Genomic DNA, 14970 nt, shown 5'->3' on the forward strand with positions numbered 1-14970 from the left:
TAGGTTTGCCAGAGCATTTAAATCTTAATAGTGGGCATTTGCCCCCCCCCCCGCTAAATTGCCTATGTGTACTATGAAGCTATTGGTCTGTAGAAATGCATATGACAAGAAACTCTGTCTTTGAGATATGCACGTGACTCAAACCTCGCTCTTTTGCTCAGTAGCTGCTGCTTTTCTTTTAATCTTTTATTTAAAGAGAAGCATCAGTATATTTGGACAAAGGATAATAGGTAAACTTTTACTAAGTTGCTTGAAATTTCTCTGGTGGGACTGACTTTTGAACATTTCTGTATAAATAGTGGGATCAAGCTTCTGCGGTGCTGTGGGGTGATACCTGAAAACAGCTGAGAACATATTTAATAAGGCTCTGGCTTCTGTCACTACAGGAAAGACAAGGGTTGACTCTTGATAAATAACAGGAAAGAGACATTGGTAAGCTTTTAATAAGGATGGCTTTCTTTTTTATGTAACTTCATAGCGCCCACAATATAGAACACAAGTTAGCATTTGACAGACCAAAAAGTAGCATGACATTAAAAATGACCGGTTAAGACCTTTTTTCCATATCAAAAGTCATAAACTGAAACGTATGCAGTAGATATTTCCAGCCAAAGCACTACACAAAAGAGGCAGCTGTCATCAAAGCACACTGCTCGGGTTGTGCCAGAGTGGGAAAGTCTGCAGGTTCCTGGGACTGCACTCAGTCCCCACTTAATACCTGCTGGACAAGTCACAGATGCCTCCCAGGGGATAGAAGCAAATGATTTCTTTGAAGGTTTTTCTCAGTTCTTGACTCCGGAGTGCATAAATGAGAGGGTCAATGATGGCGTTACACATGATCAGTATGAGATACAAGTTGAAATGAGACATAAAGCACACACAGTATGGGTTCTGAGGGCAAGATATATAGAACAGTAAGTGGAGGAAGAAAGGGGCCCAGCAGACAACGAAGACCCCAATGAGGATGGTCAGGGTAATCGCCCCCTTCATGTTGGCACCCTGGCGGATGGTGCCAGTGCCGGGGAGGACAGCAATCCTCTTAATGTGAAGCCTCGCCATCAGGAACATGTGGACATAGAGAGAGGCCATGAGTACCAGCATGGTGAAGAACATGGTGATGAGGCAAATGATGACAGCACTGCTGTCCGAGTAAATGATAAAGAGGATGCCTGACACCGTGCAAGCTGCCCAGATACAACTTATGATGATCCCAACCCGCTTAACCGTCATAATGTTATGGTACTGGAGTGCGTAAAAGATAGTGAAATACCTGTCCACTGCAATGGAAAGCAGGCTGCAAATGGATGCAAGCAAGGAACTACAGATCACAGAGTCAATGACATTGTCAATATTCACGGTGAAGCTCTGTGCATCGGTGTCTGTGTTGTTTAACAGGGTGATGACGATGGTTTCCGACCCGTTCGAAACGCTCACCAGCATATCAGCCACAGCCAGGCTACAGATGAAAAAGTACATGGGTGAGTGCAGGTTCTTGTTCTTGGCTATTGCCACGATCACTAGAATGTTCTCCAAAAGGCTTATGACACCCAGAGTCACAAACACCTCCGGGGAGACAAAAAGTTGCTCATAGCATCCTCCGTCTGAGTACCCCTTCCCCGGGGACTCGCTGGTATTTCCATGCAGCCCATGGCTGCTGCGGTTCCAGAGGTGGAGGGACGTATACATGCCATGGTGGTGGGTGAAGTTCATCTTCCTGCAGCAGCTGGATTCGAATCCTCCTTGAATCGAGACAACCTCCTTGATCAGAGAACCTCCGGTCCGGTCCGGTGCTTTTCTCCCAGATTGTGCCTGTGTGTGGAAGTTGGGACGCTGCAGTTGGCACCTGCTGTGAGCACGATCAGAAGCAGGGGGGCTTGCAAAGGAGTTGTTGGTCTCTTCTGGGCTCAGCTCCACTTCTCATCTCTTTAGAGACTGGGGCTTCTGAAAGCTCATTCTAGGTTGACCAGACCGCCGTTTGCTTTTGTTTCCCGCCGCCGTTTTCGCTTTAGCTTTATTCACTCAGGGTCTTTTCAGAGCCCATTTCCTGAGAGTCACTGTACAGCCAGGTTTAAGCGCCCCTGCTCACACCGGAGCCTCTCAGAAGTTGAGCTTCCAGCTAGAGCATCCCTGTGAGCCAGTGCAGCCTGGTGCCGGCTGGTGCTTTCTTATGCTTAAGTGGAGGGGGGAAACTGTTCTGAATGGCTCCGCCTCTACTTCCTCCTGGCCAATCCATGTACAGAGGTTCTGAGACACAGATCCTGCACAGACAGATTACAGGGCAGCACCTGCTCAGTGGCCAAAGCTGATGGGGTGAGAAACAAGCAGCTTGTGAGATACTGGGTTCTCATTTCCAAGTTTTAAGAAAAATTGACTTGGTTGTTCCAGCATGTTCTGATACCACCGAAATAATCGGGAATCAGCCCAGGCTCTTTCCTGAGTGAAATGGGGTTGCATGTGTGCGCGAGTGTAAAATGAAACGAAGTGCACGCTATCCTGCATTCCTAAAAGAACCACTGCCCGTCCCTCAGTCCAGGAACCCCCTGAGTGAGGGAAGGTCCAGTTTGAAAGACTCGAAACACAGGCAGTATTTATTAAGATGGATAGGTATGCTGTGGATACTTAGAGATCAGCCAGGAATTAACAACACGCTCACTTCTTGAAAGGTAATAACTGTGTTTCTCCATTGCAGTTACTGTTGTACCAACTGGAAACGTTTTCATTCACGAAATGTAAAAAGTTCAAGTGGTATTAATGAAAGAAAGCATGCGGACTGTGAACTTAGACAGTCAACAGTGTAAACAGTGTGACTATGTTCTTCGAGTTGTTTTTTTGTTTGTTTGTTTGTTTTGTTTTTGTTTGTTTGTTTTTTGCTTGTTGGTAGGTTGGATTTTGTTTTTGTTGTTGTTTGATTTTTAAAGGTAGAGTTCTTGGTTTTGTTGTTATTTATCTTCCACGGTTAGAAGTGTAACAAAATGAAGAAGTAAATGCTCGGTCTATGCCATTGCTCAGGCCAGGGCTAGTGTGTGCGTGTTCACTTGTGCTTCTTGGAAGAGGTCACAGGAAAGTTATGTGAAATTAATTAAACTCATGGTTATGATATTTCCCAAGTCATTTTCTTGTTATGATTATTTTGGGTTTTATCTGTCAGCGTTTCATAGGCATTGACCATGAGTTATAAACCATGACAGGATTGTTCAGAGTGAGTCCTTATCTTTGAGCTCCCTGTCCCTTTCAGTGACAGAGACAATGCTAAGCATTGCTTCCTCGAACATTTTGCTAAATTAGTGTCGCCATGCATCTCTGGAACTGAGTAGGATGTACTACTGAATTCTGGATAATAGACAGTGTAGAAGTTGGTCCATGCTTGGGTCACCTTTTTCTTGATTCTGCTCTCTCTCCTTCTAGCAAATGGCTGCAGTTTCTAGAAGCCTGTGTATAGATGCTGGAACCTCAAGAAGGCATCCTTGTCTAAGTAACTGTGCAGAATAGAACTCCCTCTGCTCCCCTCCTTTTTCTTCTACCCCTCCCCCATGTTCCCAATTGTTCATGGGCTCTTGTCCCCTTCACCGGAGGAGCGTGTATGTCACTCTTATGGTCCTCCTTGTTTCCTAGCTTCTCTGAAGGTGTGAATTGTAGTCTGGTAAAACGTTGCTCTATGTCTAATATCCATATATGAGTGACTACATAGCATGTTTGTCTTTCTGTGACGATTACCTCACTTAGGATGGTTTCTTCTAGTTCTATCCATTTGCCTACAAATTTTAAGGAGAACAAGAGGGATCAGGAAGATTGAGTGGGGAGATGAACAGAAGAGAGCAAGAAAGCAGACACATCAATAGAGGGAGCCGTTATAGGTTTAAAGATAATTCTGACACTAGGGAATTGTACAGAGATCCACAAGGATGACTCCTACTAGGAATCTAAGCAATAGTGGAGATGACTACCTTAAATGCCATCTTAGATCTTTCATCCAATAGTTGATGGAAGCAGAAGGAGAGATCCACAGCTAAGCACTAAGCCAAACTCCTGGAATCCAGTTTCAGAGAGGGAGTGACAAACAAAGGGATCAAGGCCAGGCTGGAGAAACCCACAGAAACAGCTGACCTGAGCCAGTGGGAACTCATGGACCCCCGTCTGACAGCTGGGGAACCAACATAGAACCAAACCAGGCCCCCTTGGACATGGGTATCAGCTAGGAGAACTGAGCAGTCTATGGGGTGTTTGGCAGTGGAACCCAGATGGAAGATGTATCCCTAGTGCATGAACGGACTTCAGGAGCCCATTCCCCATGGAGGGATACTCCCTTGGTCTAGGTACATGGAGGAGAGCCTAGGCCCTCCCCCAAATGACTTGACAGATTCTGATGATTCCTCATGGAAAGCTTCACCCTTCCTGGGGAGTAGATAGGGACTGAGATGAGGGAGTGGGGGGAGGGGAGGGGAGGATGAGAGGGACAGGGAGCTGGGATTGTTATGTAAAATAGTATTGTTTCTAATTTAAATGAAATTTGTTTAAAAGAAGATGAAAAGGAGGAGGAGGAAAAGAAGAAGGAAGAACTCCCCTCTGTAGTGGCTTCTTGCCTTGCCAGTAAAATTGCAGTAGAGGCCACTCCCTTTTGGACATGGTTTCAGGTGTAGACTTGATTGCTTTAAGGTAGAGAAGTATATGTGTTGGGGGGGGGTGCTCTCTCTTTGGGTTGGGGAGAGCATCAGAAGGGCCGAGACTATATCTTCTGGAGCAGGAAGGCTGCAGCAGTGATTTACTCTTATCTGTGTAAGCTCTTCCCCCAACAGAACACCTATTTATCTTTTATTTGGGTCTGGTGAACTCACTTTCCCCCCCCCACCTTCAATTGGCACCAACGTGGGTTAATTCCCACAATCTTCAATCCTCTACATTCTTTCCATCTTGAGCTGATCAACTTTCATGCTAGGAACAAAGGGCAGCTTTTACTATTGTAAACTCCCAAGTCCGTGGTTCAGCTGTTAACAGTAGCTGACAATTAATACCTCAAGACACTTTATTAGAGCCATTGAGAAGCAGTAGCATGGATTACATTATTCTTCACATTTTCTTCAGTAGTGACTATCGAACCAGTAAGTTAAGTGATACAGAAGAAACCACCGAGTTGTTTTAAGCACCAGATAGTTATCTGAATGATCTTGCCTTCTGAATAGCTGTTGCCTTCATGCTGTTTCTCTCCATTGCATATAGCACACATGGCTTCTCCACCTACTTTGCAGTGCCTACCATGTCCAATTTGTCAATTTGGGGGATGTACTTTTGGGGTCATAGCAAAGAAAGTATTTTCTAACCCAGCATTCATGAAGATTTATATTGTTTTATTGAAATTGCCTGTGGTGGAATGTTACTATGATGGTATATTAGAGGTGTTCATAATAACTGAGTTGACTTCTTTAATAACTGAATTAAAGAATCTCACAAAGAGGCTTTCCCCAAGAATAACTTTTAATGGCCTTTTTTCTTCTCCTTCATACTTTCTTACTTATTAGTATTACTTATTAGTATTGCTTTTTGTGCAAAACTGGACATAATAAATAACACATTGCAGCTGTTCTGGGAATCATATTTCCACATTACATGACGTTTATTGTTACTGTTATTCGTTATTTATCACCATTGCTTTTTCAGTGACTTCTAGTCCCTGTGCCCAATGAATTATCTGATTGGTGATCTTATTAGTCAGTGAGTGATGGACGGAGGCAGCCACAAACAGGAAGTCCCCCAGTCCTGCATGTCGAAGTCTGCTGCCATTGTCCTCACTTCACCTAGCTTTACTTCCTGTTGGCACAGGGCAGAAATCAATGGGAGGTGAGAACTTAGGGCATCCTTGGATCTTTTATGACCCTATGCACAGCTCTACAAGTAGCATGGCTTTCTATGTTCTCAGAACTTGTTTTTATCTGTCTCTATGGAGACCCAGTTCCCTTACTTCCTTTAAAATTTTTGAATTATTTTCTCTAAGTTGTAGTCAATATGTCAGACAACCATGGAATTAGCAGCTGCTTCTAGTGCCACTGAGGAAAAGTCTATTCTTAGAGGGCACATTGTGGGTCAGGAAAAAGCCCTGGACGTCTGGTTTTCCAGGGGGTCCACCAGACAGGTAAGGTGAGTGGCTTCTCCTGCAAAGGGTTTGTTTCTAAGGACTTCCAAGTCAGCTGTCCCTTACACATCTGGGAAGAGCTGCCATTTAGTCTTTTCCTGGCTGTTGATTTTCAAGGATGTGAATCAAACTGGCTAAATGCCATGACGTTCATTTTTTTTAACTTGCTGTAATTTAGTAATTTACTTGAATAAATTCTCCCTGGATGGCTTGACACATTGGTTAACTTTTTTTCATGTATACATTAATACGTTGACAAATGTTGCTAGTGGTGTGGATTTAATTGGAGATTTTCACTGTCCTTGCTCTAGCATTTTTACTAAGATTATTCCTCATTCATTGCCTTTTATCTTAAAATAATTAAATTAGATAAGTCTCAATCAGCCCTCTCCTTTAACAGTTTTTGATGAATGACTAAATAGTATCTTGTAGTTTTCCCACATCTTTTATAAAAGCCTTTCATACGAGGAATAAGGTAATAAAGAGACAGTTGAAAATGTGAATAATAACATATGAATTTTTAAACAGTAAAGTACATATTAATAACAAAAAGTCTGAATCCATTTTTTTTTATCTTTTTGTGGAAAAGATTTTGGTTTTTGGACATTAGAATTGAATGAAAATCTTGTAAAAATCAAACACATAAAATCTCAAATTTATTTATTAAGTATAAATGTAGATTTATAGTAAGTCATAAAAATAATCTAACTCAAAGTAGACATTTTATTCGTCTTCTAATTTTCCTTTCTGCTGAGTCAGAACAATACAACCAACAATGTCAAAAACACTTGAGATTATTTTGAAAAGTTTATTGCAATTTTTTAAAAAAAGGAACAAAACTTAGGTTATAACTTATTCCTGTCCGAAGAAGAATATTTGCCCTACCTTTTATAACAGCAACAATGAAACATCCCCATAGAGAAATATTTACCCAAGCATGGGACCCATCAACCCTATTTTTAGGTGATGTTAAAATTTTCTCCCCTCAGAGTAAAGTGTTCCAAACTCAATCATTCCTGAAAATGGTGCAGAGTCATCTTCTGCCTGTCTTAGAGCCTGCAGGAGCAGATAAAGTTTGTCAGCTCTGCTGCTGTAGAAAGCTGCTTAACTCCCTTCCTTCCTCAACAGCCGGAACAAAGTGCCTCTCCTCAGTTTGTTCATCAGGTGTGCTGATACATTGTGTTCTGCTTTAGCACTTGTTCTCAAATGTAAATTTATTCCAAGCTTGAGGCATGCCAAGGAATGTGTTAGGCATGAGGTAATTTTGGGATCTAGGGTTTTGGGGGGATTTTTCCTTTTACTTTTCTTTCTTTCTTTCTTTCTTTTTTTTTTTTTTTTTTTTTTTTTTTTTTTTGTATAAAATATGGAAGATGCCCAGCTAACTGTGAGAACACCCAGACATCAATGATTACCTCAGCTAGCAATGCCTGTGCCATGAGCTCAGTCAAGCATGTATGGGCTGAGACCCTGTGTGAGATCTCAGGTCACCTTCTATTTCTACTCCCATCACTCTCAAAGTGTGTTGTGGTAGATTGTGCATGTGCAAAATACGGTTATTCATTTTCTTCATTTCTTTAAAAGTGTCCATGATGGTTGTTTTATATTTTTTCTTGGTATTTTAAGCCCTTTTTCATTTTGCTCATAAAATTTTATTTTTAATATGACTGTACAACACATGGTTATTCTAGAAATACATATGCTCTGTGACAACCAGTATACCATTATTTGGAATATCTGTTCACCGAATCACAGTTTGGGACACATTAGTCAAATTATTCTAACTACAAAAATTGTGCTTATTTTTAAAACTCTTAGCTCAACATAGTGGCTCACATCCCTGATCCTCCTATTCGAAACTGAGGCAGAAGAAATACCCTGAGTTTAGGGGCAGTCTGGACACACAGTGAGTTTCAGGACAGGGTGGTTTGCTTTTGTTAGACTTTGTTTCAAAAATGAGTTCAGTGAGATATCTTGGTAGAAAAGATGTTTGCTGCCAAGCCTGACAACCGAATTTGGTCACCAGAACCATGTGGTTAAAGAAAATGGACTCCTTGACTGCCATATACACTTCTGAACACACACACACACACACACTCTCTCTCTCTCTCTCTCTCTCTCTCTCTCTCTCTCTCTCTCTCTCTCTCCCTCTCTCTCACACATACACATACACACACACTTTATGTTTTGTAGATTCAAATAAAAGTTTCAGTGAATTATCATAACTAAAAGTAAATACTATAAATTAATTCACACGTCTAAGTCCCATAGCTTCTGTCTTGGGACTTTTACCTTTAGAAGATCGCTTCAGACAGGAGATAGGAGGCTTACAAGGGGAAAAGAAGAAAATATTCTACATTGTCCTCAACTCTAGTGTAGAGTTTTGTTGTTGTTTTCCTTGATGACAGTAGAAAACTCATTTTCACAGTTTCACAGTGTGCTACTCTTGACACTTCTTTTTGTTTTGTTTTGTTTTGTTTTGTTTTTTGTTTTTCAAGACAGGGATTCTCTGTGGCTTTGGAGGCTGTCCTGGAACTAGCACTTGTAGACCAGACTGGTCTCAAACTCATGGAGATCCACCTACCTCTGCCTCCAGAGTACCCCTGACACTTTTTAAAAGGATTCTTTTCATTAAAGATCTCTCATAAGTTATTTCTCTGGGAACTGGAAGGTTAAGGTGCTTGAGTCTAGGCTCTTAAGTGAACTTAACCATGTGATATTGAACAAGTCACTTCTCTGTGCTGTGGTTTCTTTCGGTGGTAATGGTATAGTGCCTACTTTACAGGGCTGCTGCGTGATTAATAAGAGATAATTGTATCTTTAAAGCATTTCTGGTTCCTGAAGAGGGGGCTATATAGATATAAAGGGTTTATGAAGTTTATTTGTAAAAGAAAATGTAAAAAAACAAATAAATGAAAATGGGTGTGTTTAATGGGCACTGTATGTACCATCACTTAAACCATCCTTTATAAACACCATGATGGACCTGGGCAGCATCCCCAGTACACAGAGGGTGGCTTCCAGCAGCCTGTGGAATGTGGGACTAGGAGCAGTGTGGCAGTACAATTAAGAGGCCAAGACCTGGACATTGTGGCAGCTAGTAGAAGACCTCCAGGCATATTTTGTCACTACTATGGAGCCTAACCAGTGACCAGAGTGGTAGAAAAATAAACCAGATTCAAGGCTGTGTACAGTCAAGCAGAAAAGAATCTAAAAGACAGAGAACAATCATCAGTCCCCCACCATATAAACAGCAGAGTTCTCCAATAGGTCAAAAGAGAGCAATTTTCCTTAGATTGGTAGGAAATGCTGTCAGCCATTGTAATAAGATCAGGAATAGCAAAGTTAAAGGGGAGTTGTTACTCAGCATTCCTGAATTGAAGGCTAAGAGTCAAGGAGTATGCACCTATGCAATACTAGCCCAAGAACAAGGAACAAAGCATTTGTTCATTAAAATTTCCTTGTGGGTGCTGGGGACCTAGCTCAGACTATAGAGCCCCTGTCCAGCATGCATGAAGCCCTAGGTTCAATCCCAGGACTGAATGAATGGATGTACTCCTATAATTCCAGCATTGGAGCAGTAAAGGCTGGAAGATCAAAAGTTCAAGGCTATCTTTGGCTAATAGCAAGTCCAGGCCAACCTGGGCCACATAGACCCTTCTTCAAAGAGGTTAAAAAGGGGGAAGAAAATCTCCTTCGGTTCCTTCTTGGGATGATGCCATCGTAACAGCTATGCCTACCCGTAGTGTTCTGCATCCATCAGCCTCTTAAACTAAAAAGGGCTGCAGGTTTCCTCGGCTCTCTTCCCTGTGCAGCACAGCTGTGCTGTGATGGGTACTAATTTGTCAGTTGCTGCACATACATTTGTCTTTTTGGCAAGCATATGCATTTATTTATGGCAGGAAACTGTAGCCACACTTCTGGATGCTTCCAACAATGTACACTGGGATTATTTTTTAATTTCTTTATTCCTTTGATGTATCCTTAAAAATTTAGTTTTATGTTTTAAATACAGTAAAACTCCCCTTTTGAATTCCTTTCACAGGCTCTACACATGTAACTGTTTTCTGCCACACAGATTTGCTGTTGTTTCCAGTTTGAGACTTGGCTGAAACCCTTAGTCGGAAAACCTGGGTTCCATTCCCATGCTGGGAAGCAGTTAGATGTGAATATACTGTTCTTAATGCATATGCATAAAACTACCCACATTTTTCCTTCTTAGCAATTATGTTTGGGTACATTTTGTCTTCCAAAGAATTGTTATACTTTAAGATTTTCCTAAAATCACTTTCACTGTGTCCAGTGGAAATTACATTTTTATGGCAACTGAATTTGAATTTAGATGCAGATTTAAATTTGTTTTTATCAATGACATTATTTTACAAATGAGACTCAAAGGATTGTTAGCTGCCCTGGCTCATACTCCAAATATATCAGAGCTAGAGTTCGAGTCTGCTTGAAATGACCTCATCACATCTGTTTCCCTTTAATGATAACCTGGTGGTCCAGAGATGTGAACTACTGACACCTGAAATCCCCCTGCAGCCACAGCCAAACTCTCCCCGCTCCCAAGCTAGAGTACAAAACCACAAGCCTCTTTTTGCTAATATTTTATTTTTACTTTATATACATGATCATTTTGCCTGTGTGCTACTGACCGTTGTGAGCTACCAGGTGGGTTCTGGGGATTGAACCCAGGTCCTCTGAAAGAGCATCAGCGCTTTTAACCTCTGAGCCATCTCTCCAGCCCACACAAACCTCTTTTCTGGTGGAGCAAAAGTATACTAACATACTACTATCTTTGGAGGAATTGGCTTTTCCACTTGGTTTATTTCTTAGTTTATTTCTCTGCAATCAGTGTGGCTGCCCTTTCTTTTTAAATAACTTCTTTGTTCACACTATTTTCACTAATCAAACTTTTATTGTTGAAACTTAGAAATATACTTCTCCGTAGATAACCATAATTCTCAGGAAGCGTAAACATGCCCCAAATAAAATAATATTCTGCTAGGTATATATTCTATAATAATTTGGTATATGTGGGTAAAAACTTAATGTATGCCTCAGTTTCCTCTCCATAACATTAGAATGGCAATCTTCATCGCAATCACTACAAAGGACTACTATGAGAATTAAACGACCTGATATCTAAGAGCCACTCTGACGTGTGATTTACGCAAAGTCAATGCTGTGGAAGTATCAGCTATGCTGTGTTTTCCCTGCCTGAAAACTCTAGGAACTTGTAGTCTACCCTGGGGGGTTGGATGCTGTCTTCATGATTTAACACTATCCCCACACTTCAGTCATGGGAGTGGTTTATTTGTTTATTTTTTATAGAAGAATTTAATTGGAGGTCATTATCATCATGGTGGGCACAGTGTTGAAGGAGTAGCTGAGAGCTCACATATGACCTGCAAGTTACAAGCTAAAAGAGAGGCTGAGTGTTTCTGATTTGCAAGCTAATCTAATAAATATGCTCTTGTCATTTTATGCATATAATATACATTACATTATATCAAGTTTTATATGCACATACGTAGCCATGACTAAGACATTTCCTCTCTTGTTTCTTCTACTCTTCCTTGATATCTTCCTGGAGTCTTCCTATTGAAACCTCCATTCCCATCTCCATGACATACCTCCTCCAAGACCACACCTCCTAATCCTTATGGGAGTGTTTTTTAAAGACACCTCTGACACCAACTCTACCATCCTGATACCTTATGTGGGGGAGAGTAATGAAAGAGATATTTTGATAGAGGGAGCCATCATGGGGTTAGGGAAAAACCTGGTGCTAGGAAAACTCTCAGGAATCCATAAGGATGACCCAGATAAGACTTCTGGCAATAGTGGAGAGGGGGCCTCAATTGGCCTTTCCCTGTAATTAGATTGGTGACTACCCTAATTGTCATCATAGAGCCTTCATCCCATACCTGATGGAAGTAGATTCAGAGATTCACAGCCAAGCACTGGGACAAGCTCTGGGAGTCCAGTTGAAGAGAAGGTGGATGGATTATATGGGGGGGGGGTCCAAGATTATGATAGGGAAACCACAGAGACAGCAGACCTGAGCTAGTGGGAACTCACAGACTCTGGACAGACAGCTAGGGAGCTAGCATGGGACCAACCTAGGCCCTCTGCATCTGGGTGACAGTTGTGTAGCTTGATCTTTTGTGGGGCCCTTAGTATTGTAACTAGGACCTGCCCCTGATGCATGATCTGGTTCTTTGGAACCTATTCCCTATGGTGAGTGCCTTGTTCAGCCTTGATGCAGGGGGGAGGATCTTGGTCCTGCTTCAATTTGATATGCCTTGCTTTGTTGATTCCCATGGGAGGCCTTACCCCATCTGAATGGAGGAGGAGTGGATGAGGGATAGAGGGAGAGAACAGGAGGAGAGAAGGGTAGGAAACTGTGGTTGGCATGTGCAATAAATTAAAACATTATGAGTGAAATAAAGACCTTTGCTAACTTTTATTATGTTGTTTGTTTGTTTGTTTTTTGAGACAGGGTCTCAATATGTATCCCTGGATGCTGTGGAACTCACATATAAACCAGGGTGGCCTTGAACTCATAGGGATCCACCTACCTCTGCCTCTTGAGTTCTGGGATTAAAGGCGTGGTCCACCATGCCCAGACCATGTGGTTATCAAATTTGTATTGAAGGAGATAATTCTCTGTGTACACATACTTCACAATCACTAAACTTCCACTTTGGGCACAGCATTAGCTTAGGGTAGCCTGTGTAAAGCATGTATGTGCAAAACATGCCTGTGCAAAGCATGCATATGCAAAACATGCATGATATAGCGCCCCGGTGAGCTTACCTGTTTTTACATAACTGGAGGAATGTAAGCCAAATATGAAGGGCAATCTTCCTTTTCAAGGACGCTTTTGTATTTCATGGCCCATGCTGAGAAGAGCAAGCTTACTTCTTGCAAATCAGTGGGTTTTTCTTAATTCAAGGTTATGGGAGAAGGAATATAGGTTATATACAATCTCTTCTTGTTTTTTTATAGGGAGATAGATGCTGGTGGAATGTCTTGTTTCATTAAGCTTTTACCTGTAAATATTCAAAACATCTGAGATATATTGAAAGTTATAGGTATCTGCATATGCTGGATATTTTCTCAAAAGCTTTCTTATAAAGTTAATCTTCATAAATTTAACTGGTTTCTACCTGTTTTCTGCCATTTTATGTTACAACATTTTTGCTTACCAGTAATTTGTGCTTGGGTATTATTAGGAAAACCTGTACTTGGATAAAATCATAACAAGCACATTTATAATAAAACTTGGTATTCCTCCTTTTATTGTCTCATGAATTTGGATTGTCTTGTATCACTGGTCTCTGATTTTCTTTTTTTTTTTTTTTTTTACTGTACTTTATTCTTTCTAAAGAAATATATTTGATAGTTTTGTATAATAACACAGAAGACTCTTAACTTTTTCTAGCACTTTTCAAAAATAAAAGAACGATAACAAACCTCTTTGCTATCCACTTGACTTTATATTATAAGATATCAGTAATGAAATCTCATAATAATGTTACACCCACAAACACCCATGAAATGTTTATGTAAAGCCAAGTTCCACACAGGGTGTGGTAGCTGATCTTAGTTGACAATTTGACTCACTTAGGAAGAGGAACCTTCAGTTGAGGAATTGCATCCATCAGATTGGACTGTGGGTGTGTCTGTGGGGCATTTTCTTGTTGCCAACTAAGAGGGATATATGTGTGTGTGTGTGTGTGTGTGTGTGTGTGTGTGTGTGTGTGTGTGTAGTAGTTGAGCAAGCCTGAGGAAGCTAGCCAGTGAACAGCATCCCTCCATGATCTGGGCTTCAGTTCCTGCACTGGCTTGGCTTCCCTCTGTGATGGACAGCAACCTCTAAGCAAAACATACTCTTTACTCCCAACACTGCTTTGGGTCATGGAGTTTATAACAGCAACAGAAACAAAGTAGGAGGCAAGAAGAATTTGGCTTAGACCTGCAAACCCCACCCCATCCCCCAAACCCCCTGGAAAAAAAAAAAAGTCTTAAAGTTTTTTCTTAAATTATTTGTGCATATGTTGCTTTTACTTTCATCTAGGCAATCTTAAATTTCTAAATGTCTATATTAATTTTAAGCTTTCCATTGTTATGACAAGTATCTGAGATTATAAACTTAAAAGGAAGAAATATTTACTTAATTTATGATTTCATGGATTTTAGTTCATTGTCATCAGACTCCACTGTTTTGGGTCCTGAGGCAAGGCAAAGCCTCATGCTGGGAGCACATGTATAGAGAAAAGTAGTTCATGATGGACGGAAAGCAAAATAAGAAAGGGCTCATTATAACAGCATCTTCTCCAAAGGCCTGTTCCCAATGACATCTCCCAATATCCTAACATCCACCAAAAGCTAACATTCAAGCTCAGCCTTTGAGCTTTGGGGAACATTTAAAGTACAATGACGACAAGATAGATGATGTACATTGTCTTATCTGACCTAAGCAATAGCAGTTTCTCCAGAGTGTCTAAGCAGTGTCACTACCAACTCTTTTTGTAGTGGCTTAAGTAACAGTGACTGCCATGGGCTCCTATATTTGAATGTTTGGTCACCAGGGAGTGGAAATGTTTAGGAACGGTTTGTTAGGAGGTATAGCCCCATTGTTAGTAGGAGGGAATGTCACTGGGAATGGGCTTTGAGTTTTCTAAAGCCCACACCCAGCCCAGCTTCTCTTTCCGTCTCTGCCTGTGGCCTGTGGCCTGTGGATCAGAATATAAAGTTCTCGGCTACTGCTCCAGTACCGTGCCTGTCTGCCTCCCACCATGATAATGAACAAACCCCCTGAAACTGCAAGCCAGCCC

At 41.3% G+C, this 14970-nt stretch overlaps 1 protein-coding gene across 1 annotated transcript; it reads right to left on the reverse strand.

Annotated features, from left to right (window-relative positions):
* Window positions 1-508: 508 nt before the first annotated feature.
* Mc4r (melanocortin 4 receptor) lies at window positions 509-1770 on the reverse strand. The gene has a single exon (XM_051200811.1). It carries the CDS (start codon window positions 1708-1710, stop codon window positions 712-714), a length of 999 nt encoding a protein of 332 aa, XP_051056768.1. The 5' UTR covers window positions 1711-1770; the 3' UTR covers window positions 509-711.
* Window positions 1771-14970: the final 13200 nt, after the last annotated feature.

The sequence above is a fragment of the Phodopus roborovskii genome, unplaced genomic scaffold (genome assembly GCF_943737965.1).
Source record: "Phodopus roborovskii unplaced genomic scaffold, PHOROB, whole genome shotgun sequence".
In the NCBI taxonomy this organism is placed as follows: Eukaryota; Metazoa; Chordata; class Mammalia; order Rodentia; family Cricetidae; genus Phodopus; species Phodopus roborovskii.